General features: G+C 40.5%; 2 protein-coding genes across 16 annotated transcripts in view; one reads left to right on the plus strand and one right to left on the minus strand.

Moving 5' to 3' along the window:
• The window catches only part of LOC111592467 (tropomodulin), a 46,224-nt gene that overhangs the window by 20,464 nt on the left and 8,932 nt on the right, over positions 1–16,828 (plus strand). The window contains exon 1 of one of the 10 annotated variants that reach the window (XM_023304677.2): positions 9,557–9,996. The exons of the other annotated variants lie outside the window; for them this stretch is intronic. Coding sequence (XP_023160445.1) covers positions 9,991–9,996 — 6 coding nt within the window. The 5' untranslated portion in view covers positions 9,557–9,990. Of the gene's footprint in view, positions 1–9,556; positions 9,997–16,828 lie in introns of those variants that run through there. 10 annotated transcript variants of the gene reach the window in all.
• LOC111592471 lies at positions 1,498–15,875 on the minus strand. 6 transcript variants are annotated; one of them, XM_030222887.1, is made up of 3 exons: positions 8,974–9,250; positions 7,076–8,875; positions 1,498–3,455 (listed from the first exon to the last, which is right to left on the minus strand). In XM_030222887.1, the coding sequence occupies exon 3, from the start codon at positions 3,082–3,084 to the stop codon at positions 2,938–2,940; it is 147 nt and encodes a 48-aa protein (XP_030078747.1). In that variant the 5' UTR covers positions 3,085–3,455; positions 7,076–8,875; positions 8,974–9,250; the 3' UTR covers positions 1,498–2,937. The 6 variants fall into 6 exon arrangements, 5 of the variants coding, with proteins under 5 accessions (XP_030078747.1, XP_023160456.1, XP_023160454.1 ...); XR_003944135.1 differs by having other exon boundaries at positions 3,094–3,431; XM_023304688.2 differs by lacking the exons at positions 7,076–8,875; positions 8,974–9,250 and adding an exon at positions 15,817–15,875.

The raw sequence follows: 16,828 nt of genomic DNA on the forward strand, positions 1-16,828 counted from the left end.
ATAACAAAAAGCCATTTGGCGGCATTACAGCGATTGTTGCTGCTGCTGCTGCTGCTACTGCTGCTGGTGTTGTTAAGATTGTTCGCCATGGCGTTGTACTTTTAAAGCTCAGACAGCTTGGTACAATAAAAACAAAGCAAGACATGGTCCAAGTTGTGTTCGAGGCACAGCGAAAGGGTTGGGGGTAGCGGCTGAGTGTGGCCGGACGACAGCTCGCTTGTTGCACAGTTTTCTTTGCATTTGGCCCAATGCCAAAAGTTACCACAACGGTTGGATTTTTAGCACGGACCATGCTCTGTCTGTGACACAAAGGCGTCGGACTGAGGCTCGTACGCTTGTTGTGCTCAATTTAAGACCGCTTGTCCCACAACTGCTAAATGGAAAATTTACTGAATTGCTGCTGCCGCAGTTGCTGCTGCTGTTGCGGTTAAAGGCCTTGACTGGCCTTTAACACTTCATTTTAAATGCAAGGCGCAAATAATGCGACGACCAATGGTATTTATGGAATGACCGAGAAATGATTGAAAAGTGCATCGAGATCTTTTGTAACGAGGCTATTGGCGGTTGGGCCAAAGAACCACAAAATATTCAGCAATTGGGCTGACAATATGACAAGGCTTTTAAAGCGTTCTTCTGGGAATTCTAGAATATAAATTTCCTGAAACTTGACATCAACTCTGACATTTTATAATATTTCAATTGCTTTTTATAGCAGTTGAGTTCTTCGTAGCTTTCATGATTTTAGCAACTTAATTTTTCCTGAATCTATTGCAAGTAAATAAATGCAGTATGTCTGCACTTTGAACTAACCCATTTCTATACACCTGACACGTTGAGAGTGCATAAAAAGGGACTAATGTTGCTGGAGCAGAGAAGCACACAGCTCCTTATGTAATTTATGAATTGTATATATATTTCGAGTTGACTTAAATTCATATATATCTATATATATTTATACATATACATATATATATGATTGATTACTGTCAGCTTATAAAATCTTGATATAATGAATTTAGAGTAAAGCTGCTCATAGATAATGACACTTATTATAGGTGCGACACTTCCTGTATAAATTTAGGGTATCTTCGAGTCGGGACTGACAGCTAAAGCACTCTTACTTGCATTCGTCTTTTTTTTATTTTACCACTGCATAAATTGTTTGCATGGCACAAAGTAGATTCATTTTATGAATTTTGTGATGCATTTTGCATCACTGCGGCTGATGTTGAAGTTGCAAACACTTAAAAAGGCATCTCTCGAATTTATGTTGACCCAACTTGAGACCATGCAATAAGCCAAATTAAAAGGAATACAAGTTGTTGGGAAATGTATTGCATAATAGATACTGTTAAAAACCCAGACGGTATCTGAATACTTTTAATTTGTGAGCCATTGAAACAGTTTTGTAGTTTTTATTGAATTGTTTAACATTTATTTGATTCATATGTAATTCGATATTATTCGATATTCGTTTAAATAATTTGATTTTCCTTGTTCAGCACTAACTACACATACAGTAAATCGTGTCACATGTCTTTCGTTTAGCCCTATTTACTAGAATTATTCCATTTATAGATACTATAAGTTGTATATACGATAGCTAAAACTATTATTGTTCGAATGTATGCGTTATGTAATATTAATTGAATACAATTCATTAAAAATGTCCGATTCTAATTCATTTTTGTTAGCTCGATTAATACGGGTTTGATTATGCAGTAATATCATTGGAAATGTTCTGCAGATATGAATACGAACTCCAAATCCTCTCAGCTATGTAAATTAAATGAAAACCCTTTGAGATTCTTCAAAAAGAAATTCAGTTATGTTGCACTTGGCTTGGCCAACAATCTGAAAAAGTAATTAAATTTAATTGAAAAGTTTTTGAGAAGTTTGCGTGTGCTCATATTAAAATATAAATTCCTTGGAAAACAGATGAAACTTTAATTTCCATTTGGTCAAACAGACAGCAATCAATTAGGCACAAGCGCCACACACTCCCAGAAGCGGGCTGTTAAGTATTAGAAAAATTTGGCAACATTTTGAAAGTTTTTGAAACGATACCCTTCGCCGAGCCTTGGGCATGTCAATTTAAATGTTTGCCTAGTCAAGGCCCCTAGCCCCATATTCGCCCAGTGGGCAAGCCTATTGTAATGTTTTCCAGCAAATGGGGTCAAGTGTGTATATGGTGCTCAAGTGCTCAAGGCGGCATGAACAGCTCGGCTCTAGCGGCCAAAAGAAAACAATAAACTGTGCGCCATGCCCAAAAAAAGAGAACGAAAAAAGTAACAAGAGTAAAGCACTAAAACATGACGAAGGGAGCCGAGTGTGTGAGCTGGAAATCAATACGAACTAAAGCCATTTGCCACGCCCCAATGCATTTCAGACGGCTCATTGCCGCTGCATTCGGTCGGGTCGCGCTCTAAAAGTAGGCAACAAAAACTGCTTAAAGCAATCGCTTAAATTAATTATTATTGTATTATCAGATATTCTTTAGATGGCATAACGAGCACAGCGAAATGAACTGAACTGAACTGAATGCAAAGTGCACTGCGAATACATTTCTCTTCATTTCATTGTTTGTCTTTTTGTTTCAATGCAGCGACGTCGACAGCATGAACTTTGCCCGCGCGATGCTCACTTCTAGCGCTGCTTCACTCCGACTTATTGTGTCGCAAAGTTTCATTGTGCTGGAGTGTATTGTGCATTCGTGACAGCGCTCCCAAGACTACCGTTACTAATTAGCGCGCAACCCAGTTAATCAGCTCCTGCCGGGGTATTATCTCCGGAACAGAGAACGGGCAACAGCCAGCAGCCAGCTGCCAACAGACTGTCAAATGCGTTTTCTTTGAGTTTTAGCTTTAAGATTTTTTTGTGAGTGTGGCGCTCATTAAATGCCAACTGGCAATGCTTGACTTGTGGCCCCCAGGAACCCTAGACAAATATAATCTCATTGCGCTCGGCCCTCTGGGCGGGCGTTGGCTGGCGCTGGAATGCGTAAACGTTGACGATTAACTGCGCCATGAATATAAAGCAAAATAAAACGATTAGAACTAAATATAGAAAGATATCTCGCAACATGGCGGGCCCCAAGCACTCGCTCTGTGGTTCTAAGTAATATCACAGCCTGTGCGCCCTGTATCCGTCTCTCCTGCGACTGTTGAGCTACTGAGCTACTGAGCTTGTTGGTCTCCTTAGCTGCGTCTAGCGGCTGTGTGGTCTCTGTGTAGTTAGAGAGCTAGGCGGCACTCAGCCAAGAAACGAACTCTTCAGATTGCATCTGCCCGCTGGTTGGCTGCGTTGCTTGCTGTGGTTGTGGCTTTAGTTGTGGGCTTGCTGATACTGGTGATGGTGGTGGTGGTGTACCTGGTCGTCTCATTGCCTCATTGCCTCATTGCCGTGCATGACGCCCGTTCCCAGGGCAGCAGCTGCAAGTCAAGATACGGAGAAAGCTGAAATATTAGTATGTATATGTACATAAGTCAGAGTTTCATACACTAGAGACGGCATTCACAATGTTTGTCCGTCTGCAAAGAAAAATCTTTCACACGCACACACTTATACACACGGGTCTCTAGCCCACAACTTCAACAGTTACCCACCCCATGATGGCTGCACTCAGAAAGTTATACGTATATGCTGCCGCCGCGTTAACTGTCAGGCTATACCGTGGGGGAATTTACATACACATCGCAAGCGGCCAAGACAGCTGGCAAGAAAAAATCATCAGCATGGCAAAGATTTCTGACATGCAGCCGCGCACACATGTTGCATAATTGCGTTTCATGTTGCCTGCCAGCTGAAGCCGCATTTATAGTCGCATTTGTGCTGCATGTTGCTCAATATGTTTCTCAATGCGCAGCAAAAAGTTTCTTCTGCTTCAGCCAGCTAAATGGGCCAGCGAGATGGGAGCAGAGAAAGCCGTTGGCTGGAGCATTGTTGCTGCGCCAACAATGGGTATGAAAGCACACATGCAAATGCATCAGAACGCATGAAAATCATAATGAAAATGTATACAAACGAAATTGAATACACATACGAATTGCGGCAAGAGGACTTCGAGCGAAAAAATGCATTCAACTCAAAAGCCATTGCTTACTATTTTTTAATGAAATTGTTGGCACAACTGAACGTGAGAGTAAAACGACAATTTGTATTCTGCGCAAAAATTGCATTTTTCATATTAATATGATTAAAATGAATATTCCGGTCTGTGACGCACAAGACAGTTTTTATTGAAATTCATAAAATTCGAAACCTGTGTAAATATTAAAACGTTATTTTGATTGAATGATGGTGTCAATCAAGGACACTTCCTGCCAAATGAACGATAAATTCAAAATTTAAGATTCTGTTTGATTTTTACATTATTTGTATATATTTATTTATCACTTGTGATTTTACAAAAGCAAATAAGCAAATATTGAATATATTTTAAAGTTGATCCGCAATTTGTCCCTGGCTAAGTCGAAAATCTCAATAAAACCTCATAAAAACGGCTGTTCCCTTGAAAAATATGGTTAAATTCGTACAAATTCTACAGATGTTGGACCTCTCGTTAATTCGTTACATTTTTTTCACGCAAATAATATTTTACCCCACATAATTGTAATTAAATTTCGAAACCTCTCGCAATTCGTAATGCAAAACCAAATTTGTTGTCAGTTAAAATACTGTTAGGTGTTTCGGACAGTTATGCCGCCCTTCAGTCGCTATACAAGTTGAATTTTGCGTTTTTCTGATTGTTTGCACTTAGACTAATGATTTCTTACGAAGTGTTAAATCGATTTGTAGAAATGTCAAATAAAAGTGTGCATAATTTCAGCAATTGATAATGAAAAAAAATGAACAAATTGGCAAAAAAATTGAAAATAACTCGATCAATAATCATATTAGTTCTTTACAAAAACGGAGTAGTTCTGCAAATATCCTCATCTAGTAAACAAAAACGTCAGAAGCTAGCTGTATAATAAATGAATCTTTACATATCTTAGAACCATGTAATCGTAAAAAATATTAGTCAATAGCTATTCCAACTCATTCATGGAATGGCCAGCAAAAATAATAATTTGATAAAATTATAGCGATCTTTTAGTACTTTTGTATTTAAGATACATGGTCACACTTATCCAATTCTTCTGTAACGATTAAACGTAACCTTATCAATTTGCATAGCGTTTTTTGTTACTAATACAATAGTTATTAATAGTTAGTCACCAATAGTGACAAATAGTTATTATAATTTATATATAATTTTTTTTATAATTTTTAATATTTATTTATAAAACAGCATTACCTTCATTAATTAAATAATAAAAAAAAGAATTTAGAAGACATTTTATTTTACATAAATAATTTAAATAATTTTATTTAGATTCCTGCAATTTAATTTCTCAACTGTTTTAAATAATTAAAAGTTAAAGTTGAATAGAAGACATATTTCCTAACACTGCTACAGACAATATGACTGTGTGAAATTAAATTGCAAAACTAATTAATAGTTTCTACCTTTGATAAACCTGAATTTTATTTGAAATAAATTAAAACGACAAGTGCAGCAAAATGCGTTTGCAATTAAACGCCCTTTGGATATTCCAAGTGCAATGCGAAACTATTAAAGGACAAGCGAACAGAGTCCACGGGTCAGGGGCCTAAGTTAAACGGGCTGTAATGAAAAGGGCTGTAAAAATCGCTGCACTGCATTCAAATTAAAGCAAAGAAAAAACATCTACGAGTTCTTTGAAATGTATTTTAGCGTATGCGCTAAATGGACGAACAAGCAAAGGGCACATGGGCCAGTCCATGTGGATATCAGCTATCAGCCATGCGCTTACTGTGGCAACTGTGGTGCAGCAGCACCACCACCACCTACCGCTACCCGAGCACTATACCACTATACAAATTCCTAGTTCGTGCTTTTCTATATAGAAATTCAATCAAGCGCTCGGCTGAGCAGCTTTCAATTAAACGCTTATCGCGCGTGCTGCAGTTGCTGCTGACAAGAACAAAAGGCCTCGGCCGGGCCGAGGGGCTCAGGCATCATTAGAAGCAAGTGTAAAAGGTTCGGCGCATTAAAATAAAGCGCAGTCAAGATTATGAAAACTCATTAAAAAAGTTTTTCGGCAACATATTTTACAAGACCTCAACTTTTGCTCAAGTTGCAATAGCCAAAAAAAAGAAGGCTCAAGGACCCAAAAAGCGTGCAGCTGATGCCGGCGAATTATGCCCGAAAGTCCGATGGTTTATTTAACAAAAAATAAGTAAACATTACAATAACATAAAACGGAAAAAAGAGCAAAGTATATAAAGGCCGAAAGCAAATAGAGCGTGTCATAAGAACAGCCTGACTCCGTGTCTGGGCTGCTAAAAACATTCATAAATTAGATGTCAAAGCCCGGGCTTTAACAGCAATAATGCAGACACCCACGCACACACACCCATAGACACACGCACACACATATGTTAGGCATATGAAAAAGGGTCAAAAGTGAAAATAACACGCAGCTGAGCCGCTTCAAATGTGAGCGATTGGGAGCTGCCAAGCAGAAGTTGTTGCGACTCTATTAACAAATTATTTTTTGGCCAGTCGAAGTTGTTGAGGCCATCAATTGTGGCCCATGCAAATGAAAGTTAAATGTTGCGATGCCCGAAAATTGAGTGAGCACAAAAGTCAATGAAACGCTTAATATCCTGCAGCGTTGACAGCTAAATTTGACATATCCTGCCAATTTATTGCCAGCCCCGTTGGCTCTCTCTGTTTTTTTTTTGCCCTTTTTGTTTGGTTCTATTTGCATTGCAGGAAACACTGGCTGGCAATTGCGTGCTTCGCTTACTTAATTTGCCCACTCACACAAGCACATCTAAAATAAACACATACATAAACATAATTAAAGCAACAAAGGCACAGCCAAACTCGCGGCATAAGCATAAATCTCTGACAGACGTCCAGCAGCGGCAGCAGCAGTCGTCCTGCCATAACCCAAGAGCAAAAAACGAGATCCAACTCATTACAACTTGACTCGCAACTCGCAACTCGTATTAATTCATGGCGCGCATTTTCATTCATACGCACCGTTGTACGTGAACGCCTCATGGTTAGCTTAGCGTAGCCCGTTTGCCTCTTTTTGTGCAATTGTGGTCGGTGCGGCTGTCTAAATATTATAATAATGCTGGCACGCACTTTTATGGGCAGCAGTTGGTCTATCTGTGGCCTGTACGAATTATGCGCTCGACTGCGTTTCACTGCGAACCGTAAAAATGGACAAGAATTTCGACTAACAAGACTTGCGGTGTTTGGTTTTATGTTCGATATGCGGCAACTGTTTCTGCGGCACTTGTGGCGTATGCGTAATATGCGATAATGCGAACCGTTGCGTCTGCCTCAACGTTGCCGACGCGACTCAGCTTGTGCGTGGACTAAGCTCCTGTCTTATAGTCCTGCTACCGCTGTTGGTGCTGTTGCCGCCGTAGCTGCTGCTGCTGCTGTGACTGTTGCTTCGGCTGCGCATTCGTCTCGGCTCGTTCGGCGCTGCACTGCGTCGGCCGTTTTTGTCGACTTTTTCAAAATTTTGCCATTTGCTTGTGTGTCAATGGCGCTTGCATGCGGAAATTGTTGTCCAACTTGTAGCAAGTGCAGAAAATGTTGTTGCTTCACGCTCAAACGGACACACACATAATGGTTTATCAACTGTGTTGTCACATCATAATGCAAATATTTTAAATTCGTCCGCATAATATTGACGCTGAGCTTAGCCGCAAACGCGACTCGCTGAGTGACCAAAAAAAAAGGAAAATAAATATTGTAGCTGATACTTTGACGCATGGCACAACACACGGCGCCTGCTGATGGTAATCAACTTGCCACTGCCTGTTTATGTCGCTGCTGTTGTTGATGTTGCTGTTTCTGCCGTCAGTTGGTGCGACAAGTTTGAAAGCGGCGTGGGGTGACGGGGCTGGCTGGCAGTTTGCTATTATTTAAATCAGGAAGTTGAAGAAATTTCCGCTCCACACGGCTACAAATTGGCAGTAGGCCACGCAGACTGGCAGACTGGCAGCTGGCGCCATCACTAAAGCTCTAGCCGGCTCGTCCTTCGTCGCCGTCGTCGTCGTCATCGGCCTGGCTTCCGTTTCGTGTTGTGCGCTCCGTTTCCCTTTGACAGCTACGTGTACAGCCGTCGTCAAGTCAATTAAATTTTTGTTTAAGTGATTTGAACAGCCATGCGAAATATCATCAGGCCGCGTCCAATCTAATGAGAAATCGATGTGTCCCACACAATTTGCTTAAATCCAATTGGAACTCTGGTCGCGCACCTGGCGTACCCAATTGGCATACACTACAATCTCCCGGCGGCCATTTAATGAGTTTTTATTGCGCTGCGGGTGTTTTGATTGCTGCGACTTTTAACTTGATTTACGCGCCCATCACTCCCACTATTGATTTTACAATTAAGTCGGGCCTGGTCTGGTCTGGTCTGGCCTAGTCTGGTCTCGTCTCAGATTCGTTCGACGGCTTGGGTAGTGGCTGTTGTGTATGCACTGCATTTTGCATGTTTTCGCGTGTTTTGCGCATTTGTTTGCGAAATGTCTTACAGGCAGGATGTGCTCGCATGTACGAACATTTGTTGTTTGGCTTTCATTTACTTTTTTCTCCAACGAACTTGAGAGTCCTTTGTAGCAAGTTTTATGCGTCGCATCCTCTGCCTGGCTGCTTGTTTGTAGTAGTTGAGGCAGCAGCGTCGAGGCGCAATTTATGCGGTAATTGCTTTTTTAAGCGCTTCACATTTATCTTTTCGACGCAAGTGAAATGAGTTTGGCGCTGGCTACGCCTCCGCCTCTGTCTCGCCTATGCCTTTGCGTGTCTTTGTCGATTTGCCTGCAATAACAGCAAACAGATACAACAAGCAGACAATAATAACAGAAGCTAACGGTAACAATGACAACAATGCAAAAGACTTCAGTTCAACTACTTACAATGGCATTTTTATGACATCTTCTATTTGCCTCTGCCGGGGAGTATGCAATGAAAATGCCAGACGGCTTTTGGCATTCGCTTGCCCTTTATTCTCCTTTTGCGTAACATTTTACCCTAATTAATTAGACGCAATGCAAAAACGTTGAAAAAATTACATACAAAACATTGTAGATAAAGATTAATTTGATGTGAAAAATTGCGACAGAAACTTTTTGATTTATGCTCCCGACTTGTCTCACAGCGGAAGAGGGTTGTAAATGTGTGGTGTGTATGTGGGCGTGGAATATTATATAATTTTATGAGTGCTCACTAAGTGGTCTTTAAAATAGCTCTTAATAAAAGTGAAAGCACTTTGAAAAGCTTCGTAGTTTATAAATTCATTTTTGATGTGTCAGCTCTATAGTGTTTTTACAGCTAAAACATTTGATTTTAAATTTCCAGTGCGACTCAAACTTTGGCGCGCATCAGGCCATAGTGGCCTCCAAACTGCGCTCAGTCCAGCCCAACAAGTTGGCAGTTCCATCTTAATCTGCCACAATGATGTAGTCTGGCAACTCCAGTTTTTCGATTATTATTTTCGATATAAGCAATCGCTGCTCAGTAGTTAAATTAAACCTGGTTTGTTACGCCTTGTTTGTTACTGTTCTCTCAAACTTCGTCGTCGCCGCCTGCCATTTCGCGCTGTTAGTAACGTATTTACAATAAACAATTGTGCGGGCTGCATATTGTTAACTGTATCGCATTGTAACGCTGCGTGTTCTACTTGTGCTGAACTCGGGTTTTTCAGAGAGCAAAAAAAAAAGAAGACAACAAACACAAATATTTTGTAGGCCACAGCGGATTTCGATTCGTTTTGTGTGTGTCACGCCCAAGAAACAAAAAGAAAAAACACTAGTTAACCGTGGTGCGTGTGACGACTAAAAAAGTGCAATAAAAACGATCTTTACTAGAAATTGTACGGCTACGAGACCTTGACAGCTGTAAGAAACACATAAAAACAAGCTGAAATAAACGCAATGGAGGTTAGTAGTATTATTATTGTTCTGGTTTGTCGGAGCTATATGACAATAGCGTTTTGTATTTGCCAGTTTAAATGGATTTTTCATTGATAGTTGATGTTTTCCTTGAATGATTTCATTTCGTTTCATTTATTATTCGGCAACAACAAAATTATGACATTCCCTTTCACCCCGCTCACTCCGTGCTCAATTAAAGGCGGTGTGTGAGCGAGGCGGCCAACGATAACGATTACGTCAGTGCGTGCTCTCGCACATACTCTCCCTCTCCATCTCCCGCGCTCTCACGTTCTCATATTCGAGCTCTGGAGTTTGCGCTCTTGACATTTGCTAAAGCGTTCTCCCCAATCGTTGTTACTGCTACGCTCACTCACAGGGTTCGCCACAGGTCGAACACATCTAACCCTATATTGGTATTAATTATAGATTCCCATCACCGGCTATAAAATAAATCGTGTTATTATATCACCACGAAGCTGCTTTCTTTTTCCTTTTGTTCGCGATGTGGCAACCTTATTATACACCTTATTATACAAATGTATAATTAAAATTATCAGTTTTATATAATATAATTAACCGTTGTTTATTGTTCTGCTGCTGCCTGCTTATCATACTTGAGAATTAATCACCCACATTTATGACGTAGACGTAAATAGTTTACCCAGTTGGAGATATAACATATAAATATGAATATTGATTAACTCGTCATCCACTCGCTAACTCGTTTATAGCTCTTGAGTATATAAAGAAAGATAATCGCCATGAGTAAGGCCTTTATGTTGATTAAATACCTTTCCCAACAAATAAAGAATTAGCTACAAGCGTTTTTTTTTTTAATTTTTTATTGCTACTAATTACTTTGCTTGGACCTGTCTCATCCACTGCTTTAATGATTAAACTGCGATTTTTGTCCCACAATTAAACCCTTTGCCAGATGCGCATTTGGACGCCCACGCAGAGGCGACAAAGCGCATTAAATGTCTTCTGTGAGCTAAGTAATTAATCGTCTTTGTTTCTATTTTACCATTTGACGGCCATCAAAGCCAAACATGAAAAGCCCCTCGAAACAGGGGCAAAAAGAAAAAATACAACGACAGTCGGCCAACATTGAAATTGGCCATTTCCGGCATTTAATTGACGTTGCGCACACGAAAAATTGTCGAACAACAAACAGCAGACAAAATAGAACTAGTTTGCCCATCGAGTGCGTTTCAGTGTTCCGTAGATTAAAATGATGATGAGCAGACACTGCGGATTATACGACCCATCACATGAATATTGGAACGAGTACATATCAATTTTTGCTTGCAGATATATTTTATTTTTTATAAATGTTAAATTAGATCAACAAAATAGTTTTCTGATGGTCAAAATAAGAAATCTGCTCGTATTTTATATATATTTTAAAGCTTGCTAAGAACTTTAGCGACTTTCAGATATTTGTATTATTTATACAGAAATTAGAACCAGTGTCTATATCTAACGTAAGCTTATTGTCAATAATTTAGAAAACTCAGCTGATGCGTTTATATTAACTGTGAAACCTGAAAGTTGTTTGCTCAGCCTATTAGATATAAGCCAGCAATGAAATCATCATTGATAAAATCTAAGCCAGCATTAATGCGTGTATAGATGCTAATCAAATTTCAAGTCCACTCCGCACCTGTGCAACATGCCTTAGACTTGAATGAAAATGTTGAAAATCGTTGGCTAATGTTGAGACGATTAAATCGTTGCAGCATTTTCTTTTGCCTGCTGTCTCAAACTGTCAGCTGAACTTTGAACAAGTTGTTAGTCACTTAAATTTGGCTGTTAACAGCATTGTCAAGAGGAAGAAAAACAGCTCAGACAAAAGCCTAAAGTGTCTTTTCTTCTTCCACTTTGTTTTGGGGCACGAAACTTCAGGGAGTTGGCTCCAGTGGAAATTCCATAAAAAGCAGCTTGTCGGGTATTCTTTTTCTCATTGCTTGAAAATGTAGCTGGCTTTATGCTTATTTTCATAAATTTCCACTTACTCATCTGGAAGCCTCTGAGCCGATTTCGGCTGCGTCTTATAACACGCTCCGTTAACCGTATTTGGCTTGGTTGGGCATTACTTACTTCATCATTCGCTCAAACTTTGCATAATTCTCATTTATTACCGCAACCATTTTTATCTCCAGCCATGAAATCTGCCACATAAAGCGGTTTTTTTTATTCCCAGCCAAGTGTCTGACTGGCTGGGTGTCTGGGTGGCTGACTGGCGGCAGAGCTGCATTTTCCGGTCTGCTCTTTGGTTTGGGGTCTGCTCCAATTTATCTTACAAATTTAATCTTTTACATAATTTGGGTATGGCTTTCGTGTAATTACCTGCACAGCTCCTGCTCTGTTCGCCCATCAACTGAACACCGGGGAACATGAGAAAGTTTTCAGCTGCGCTGCCTCTCAAAAGTTATGCTCGTTACTAACACATTTATGCATATCAAGGCACACACACATATGCTACACATAAGCATTATTAACTTTCTTTATAGTTCGTTTAACTAAAAGTTTCTTTTGTTTTTTCCTCTCATTACAGGTAAGTTCCATCGGAAAATCGCAGATTGTGTGATCAACATCAACACTAATATCAAATTGAACAAGTTGGTCGTAATCTATTAAAGGCATTTATCTATTAATGTGTCAGATCTAAAAATAACAATAAGGTAACAACAGTGTTCAATTCAATGTTCGAGCATTAGCGAACTGTGTAAATCGTGAATTTATGTGTTACTAATTGATTTAGTACAATCAACCATGAATAGTTGAAATTGTCAAGTTTCAATACTGAATTATTAAAATATCATTAGTTAAATTGCAGTTGTTCAATAAATGTGACATTTTCCACAGTAGCGTCAGCTAACGACGTATTCAGTTCGTGATCCATCCATATTTCACAAATGTTGTGGGTGTAAAGGAGCTTTGCATTGCATATCAAAAAATGCAATTAACTTTTTCCTAGACTTCTGAGAACATTTCTAGGGCTTTCTTGAGAAACCAAAAGTTGCTTCAAAGGGTTTGCTTTCAAAGCAGAATCCCATCTTTCTGCAATGGCAAAGTGTAATGCTTTTCCGGACATGTTCAGCTGATTGCCACAGTGAGCTATGAAGCATTGCTGTTGCAACTGCCACGCCCCCTCGTAGCCTCCTCTATCATGCAGCATGGGCACGCGATTTATGCTGTGCGCGTTTTTAATCGCGTCGCATGCAAGCGCCACGTTTCTGTTTCTATCTTTGTGCAAAAATCAGACTCGATTACAACATCGTCGTCTTGTTGGCGATTGCCATCATCTGCAGCTGCAACTGCGGTTGCTTGGCCCACAAACAAGCACACAGAGTGTTACCAAATTTGAGGGCAGCGACAGAGACTGTGTGGCATGTGGCATGTGGCATGTGGCCCTTGTGTAGCCGGCTAGCATTTGCATAATTGCCCGCAACTGGCAACAGAAACCACTCTAATTGCAACTAGCTGCTGCATTTGAAATTTCAAATGTCAACCTAGCTGTGAGTCGTTCTAACCAGTCAACGGCTACGAATGGGCCGAGTTCATTGGCCGGGCACTGGCTGTGCGAGGCCTTTGCATGCGCGTAATGACACGTCGTTCGCTTTTCCCCAATGTTTAAACTATTCGATGTAGTATAAACAAGCTGCTTAATTATGGACAGGCCAAAGACCGCACGATGCGTATGCCCAACGGGTCTCAGCCAATTTACATACTCGTGTAGACATGAATTTTCATTTGCATTGCATTTGAAAGCCTAAAAAGTTAAGAAACAAAAAAATATAGCAACAAAGAGTTTTGTCTGAATTAGCTTTCACTTTCGCAGCCGTTCCCAACTGTTATTAAGTTTTGTCTTTGTTTTAAATAAGTGCTGCGCTATTTTTCTCATTGTTCAACAAAGTTGATATTCCCTGGCATTTCGGTTTCACAAATTTGAACACATTTTTTTCGTGAATGCTAAAAATGCTGCGACGTGACAAAAGTTGCAGACTTCAAATCCAATGGCAAAATGCAAACTACATAAATTTTGCGCACTTCATGACGCAGCCAGCAGCAACGCCCCCACCTTTGTTGCGCCCACAGTATTTTGGATGCTGCTTTGTTGCTGCTGCTGGCTAAGCTGTTGCTTATTTGACATTTTATTGATGATCTGGCGGCACGACAAATGAAATGCGCTGCACGTTTCTCATTTTGAGCTAAACTCCATATCATCCAAGGAGGAAAAAACAGTCGACGCACTTGGCTCTATATACAGCCATAAATGGCGTCAAATACATTTCACTCTTTCTTTTTGTATACCCTATCGCATGGCATACCAACTATGAGGCGAGTTCTGGAACACGTCTTCAAACTACCTTTTTTTCAAGTAAATATATGCATCTTCGTGCTGACTTCTTTTCCATTTGAGTTGGCTTGTGTCAAATGCTGGTATCATTTATGTAATTATTTATCACATCTGATATAGGTAAGCGTATTTAGTATTCATTATGCCGAAATCTTATTTCTTTAACGTCTCGCTTTTGTTTTTGCCTGGCCAACAGCTGTGCAAATGTTTTTGTCACAAATCGAACCGCAGTCGAGGAAAGTTGTGGCCCACTCTCTTGACTGGGGCACTATGCACAAGTGTCCGTAATGTCGTTAGATGTTTTTGGCCGTCGTTAATTTGCCACTTTGTTGCAATGGCAATGCTAATGCCAAGTGGCCTTTGTTGTTAGCCAAGATCTCAACTGTGGTTGTTGTGCGTGCCCAATCAGGCGGCAAACCATCCGATGCGAGTGCACTGAAACGGAACTATCGGGTCTCAGTTTTCAGCACTCTCGAGACTCGACACTCAACGCTGCTTTAGAATGACCAATGTGGTCTCAACTTTCCATCCAGTGCCAGTGCCAGGGCCAAGTTCTACATTTTTTTCATTTTCTGTCTACTTATCTCTTTGCTATGGGAGTTGCGGTGCTTGCCACAGTCTGCTGTCAGCTGCAACAAAAGAGTACTCCTTCTGAGTTTATCGCTGGCATGCAAATTGCATAAAATATTGCCAAGCTATAAGAGCATATTGCTGTTCACTGAATATGTGATTTGTGGTTACAGTGAAAAGAGCTGAGCTAGGGACCAGAAGCAGATACCAAATGCAGCTCGGAAACCACTAAAATGTTTCTCAACATTGCCAACACACAAGCTGCATTTGTCAACAGTCTCTCACAGCTACAAGCCAAAGATTGAATATACTCTGAGGTAGAAATGAGAAAAAGAGGGAACATCTCTACACCTGCACAAAGCAACAGCTTACTTCAAAACGAGTGTGTGCCAAATAGATGAAGCCGTGTCTATGCAAATCTTAATCTTAACCATGAAAATCCATTTCCACACACATGCTGCTCTTACCCCTGTAATTTCCTATATGCTAATTTGCAGAAATGCTTTCCGGCCATAAAACCTAAGCAAGCAGCGGGTCGTCAGAGCTGCGAGATAATTAAGATTTTTGGTATTTTCTAACGTGATTTGCTCAAGTACTACAATTTCCTGGTATTCGGGCAGCATCTGGCGCGCATCCTCAACGGCACAGCTCACTTCCTACTTGGCCGTATTTGGGCGTGTTCGCACATTTCCAGCCATTAGTCATTAGTGGCGGCTGCGACCCGACCAACTTTTCACCTGCAGCCCGAAGCGGAAAGGCGGACTTTTATGAACATTTTGCGTTTCATGATTTTTTTGTTGCGGATTTTCCGCTCGAAAAACGTGATCTCTACAACGAGTCCCAAGCGGTCGGTGCCGCTTAATTAAATCAGCTAAGCACCTTGACCCACTTACCAGTCACTGGCCACCACTCGCACCACCAACACCACCACATTCATCTGTCAGCCGCGCAAATGTGCAAATCACCGAAAACAGCATTAGACATGTCTTGATTTTCGGTATTCGCATATTTTGTGTGTCGGAGTTTGATGGCAGCAGCTGGTTTAACATGTCTCAATGCCTGCTCCCGTTTCGAAGCCCGTTGCAATTAATGAGCTAAAACCGATCCGCTAAGTACGTAACTTAACTCGCGAATTGGCAGAATAACACGTTGACAGCTGTTTGGTCTAACGTATCTGTCAGATACAATATATACGTATCTCGTTACGCCACCTTGTTTATGCTGTTTACGGTGCATTTGCATGGTGGGTGCATCTTCATGCCCCACCACAACTGTTTGCCGTTCCGCAATAGATAGTGCTTCGTTCAGCTACTAAGTGCTGAAAGGTAGCTTGCCTCGCAGACCAGAACTTTTGGATACCCATGTTCGACTTGAACCAAATTTGAAGTTTATTAAACTAATTGTTGATAGACAGAATTTAAAAATCATTGAGAAACTTGCAGTAAAATTAAATAAATTAAATACCTAAAGAAATCTGACTGCTTTTGCTAGTCTCAAACAATTTGCATAGTGTTTGAGATAAAGTAAAAAAAACTTTGTCGCTTTAGCTTGGCATTTGTTTTTCTCGTTTTCACTGCAAATTGCTGTGCCTGTTTTTTCGATTTAAATTATTAGCACCTCCTATCTGAATGCCCGAGTCTCGGGAGTGCCATGAACTCAATTAGTTTTGCAATTATTTTCATTTTTAATGAGAATTTGTAGCTCTGCGTGAAACGTGGCATTAGATACGAGTGCGATTGCTACCTGACTGTACGACTTGTTTAAAGCGTTAGGTTAAGGCGCAGTTGAGGCGCCACAATTGAAAACCATTCACAGCTCGTGGCATTCGCTGCGTCATTGATGTGCCAGCCTCGAAATAAAACTGTTTATTTCAATTAATCTAAGTCTGCCCTCAATTGAAATGTC

This window comes from Drosophila hydei, unplaced genomic scaffold, assembly GCF_003285905.1.
Source record: "Drosophila hydei strain 15085-1641.00,03,60 unplaced genomic scaffold, DhydRS2 tig00000063-arrow-pilon, whole genome shotgun sequence".
Classification (NCBI taxonomy): domain Eukaryota; kingdom Metazoa; phylum Arthropoda; class Insecta; order Diptera; family Drosophilidae; genus Drosophila; species Drosophila hydei.

Coding starts and splice junctions, on each gene's coding strand:
- LOC111592471 (XM_023304688.2), bottom strand. CDS start 3,084: ATGTTGCGAGATATCTTTCTATATTTAGTTCTAATCGTTTTATTTTGC.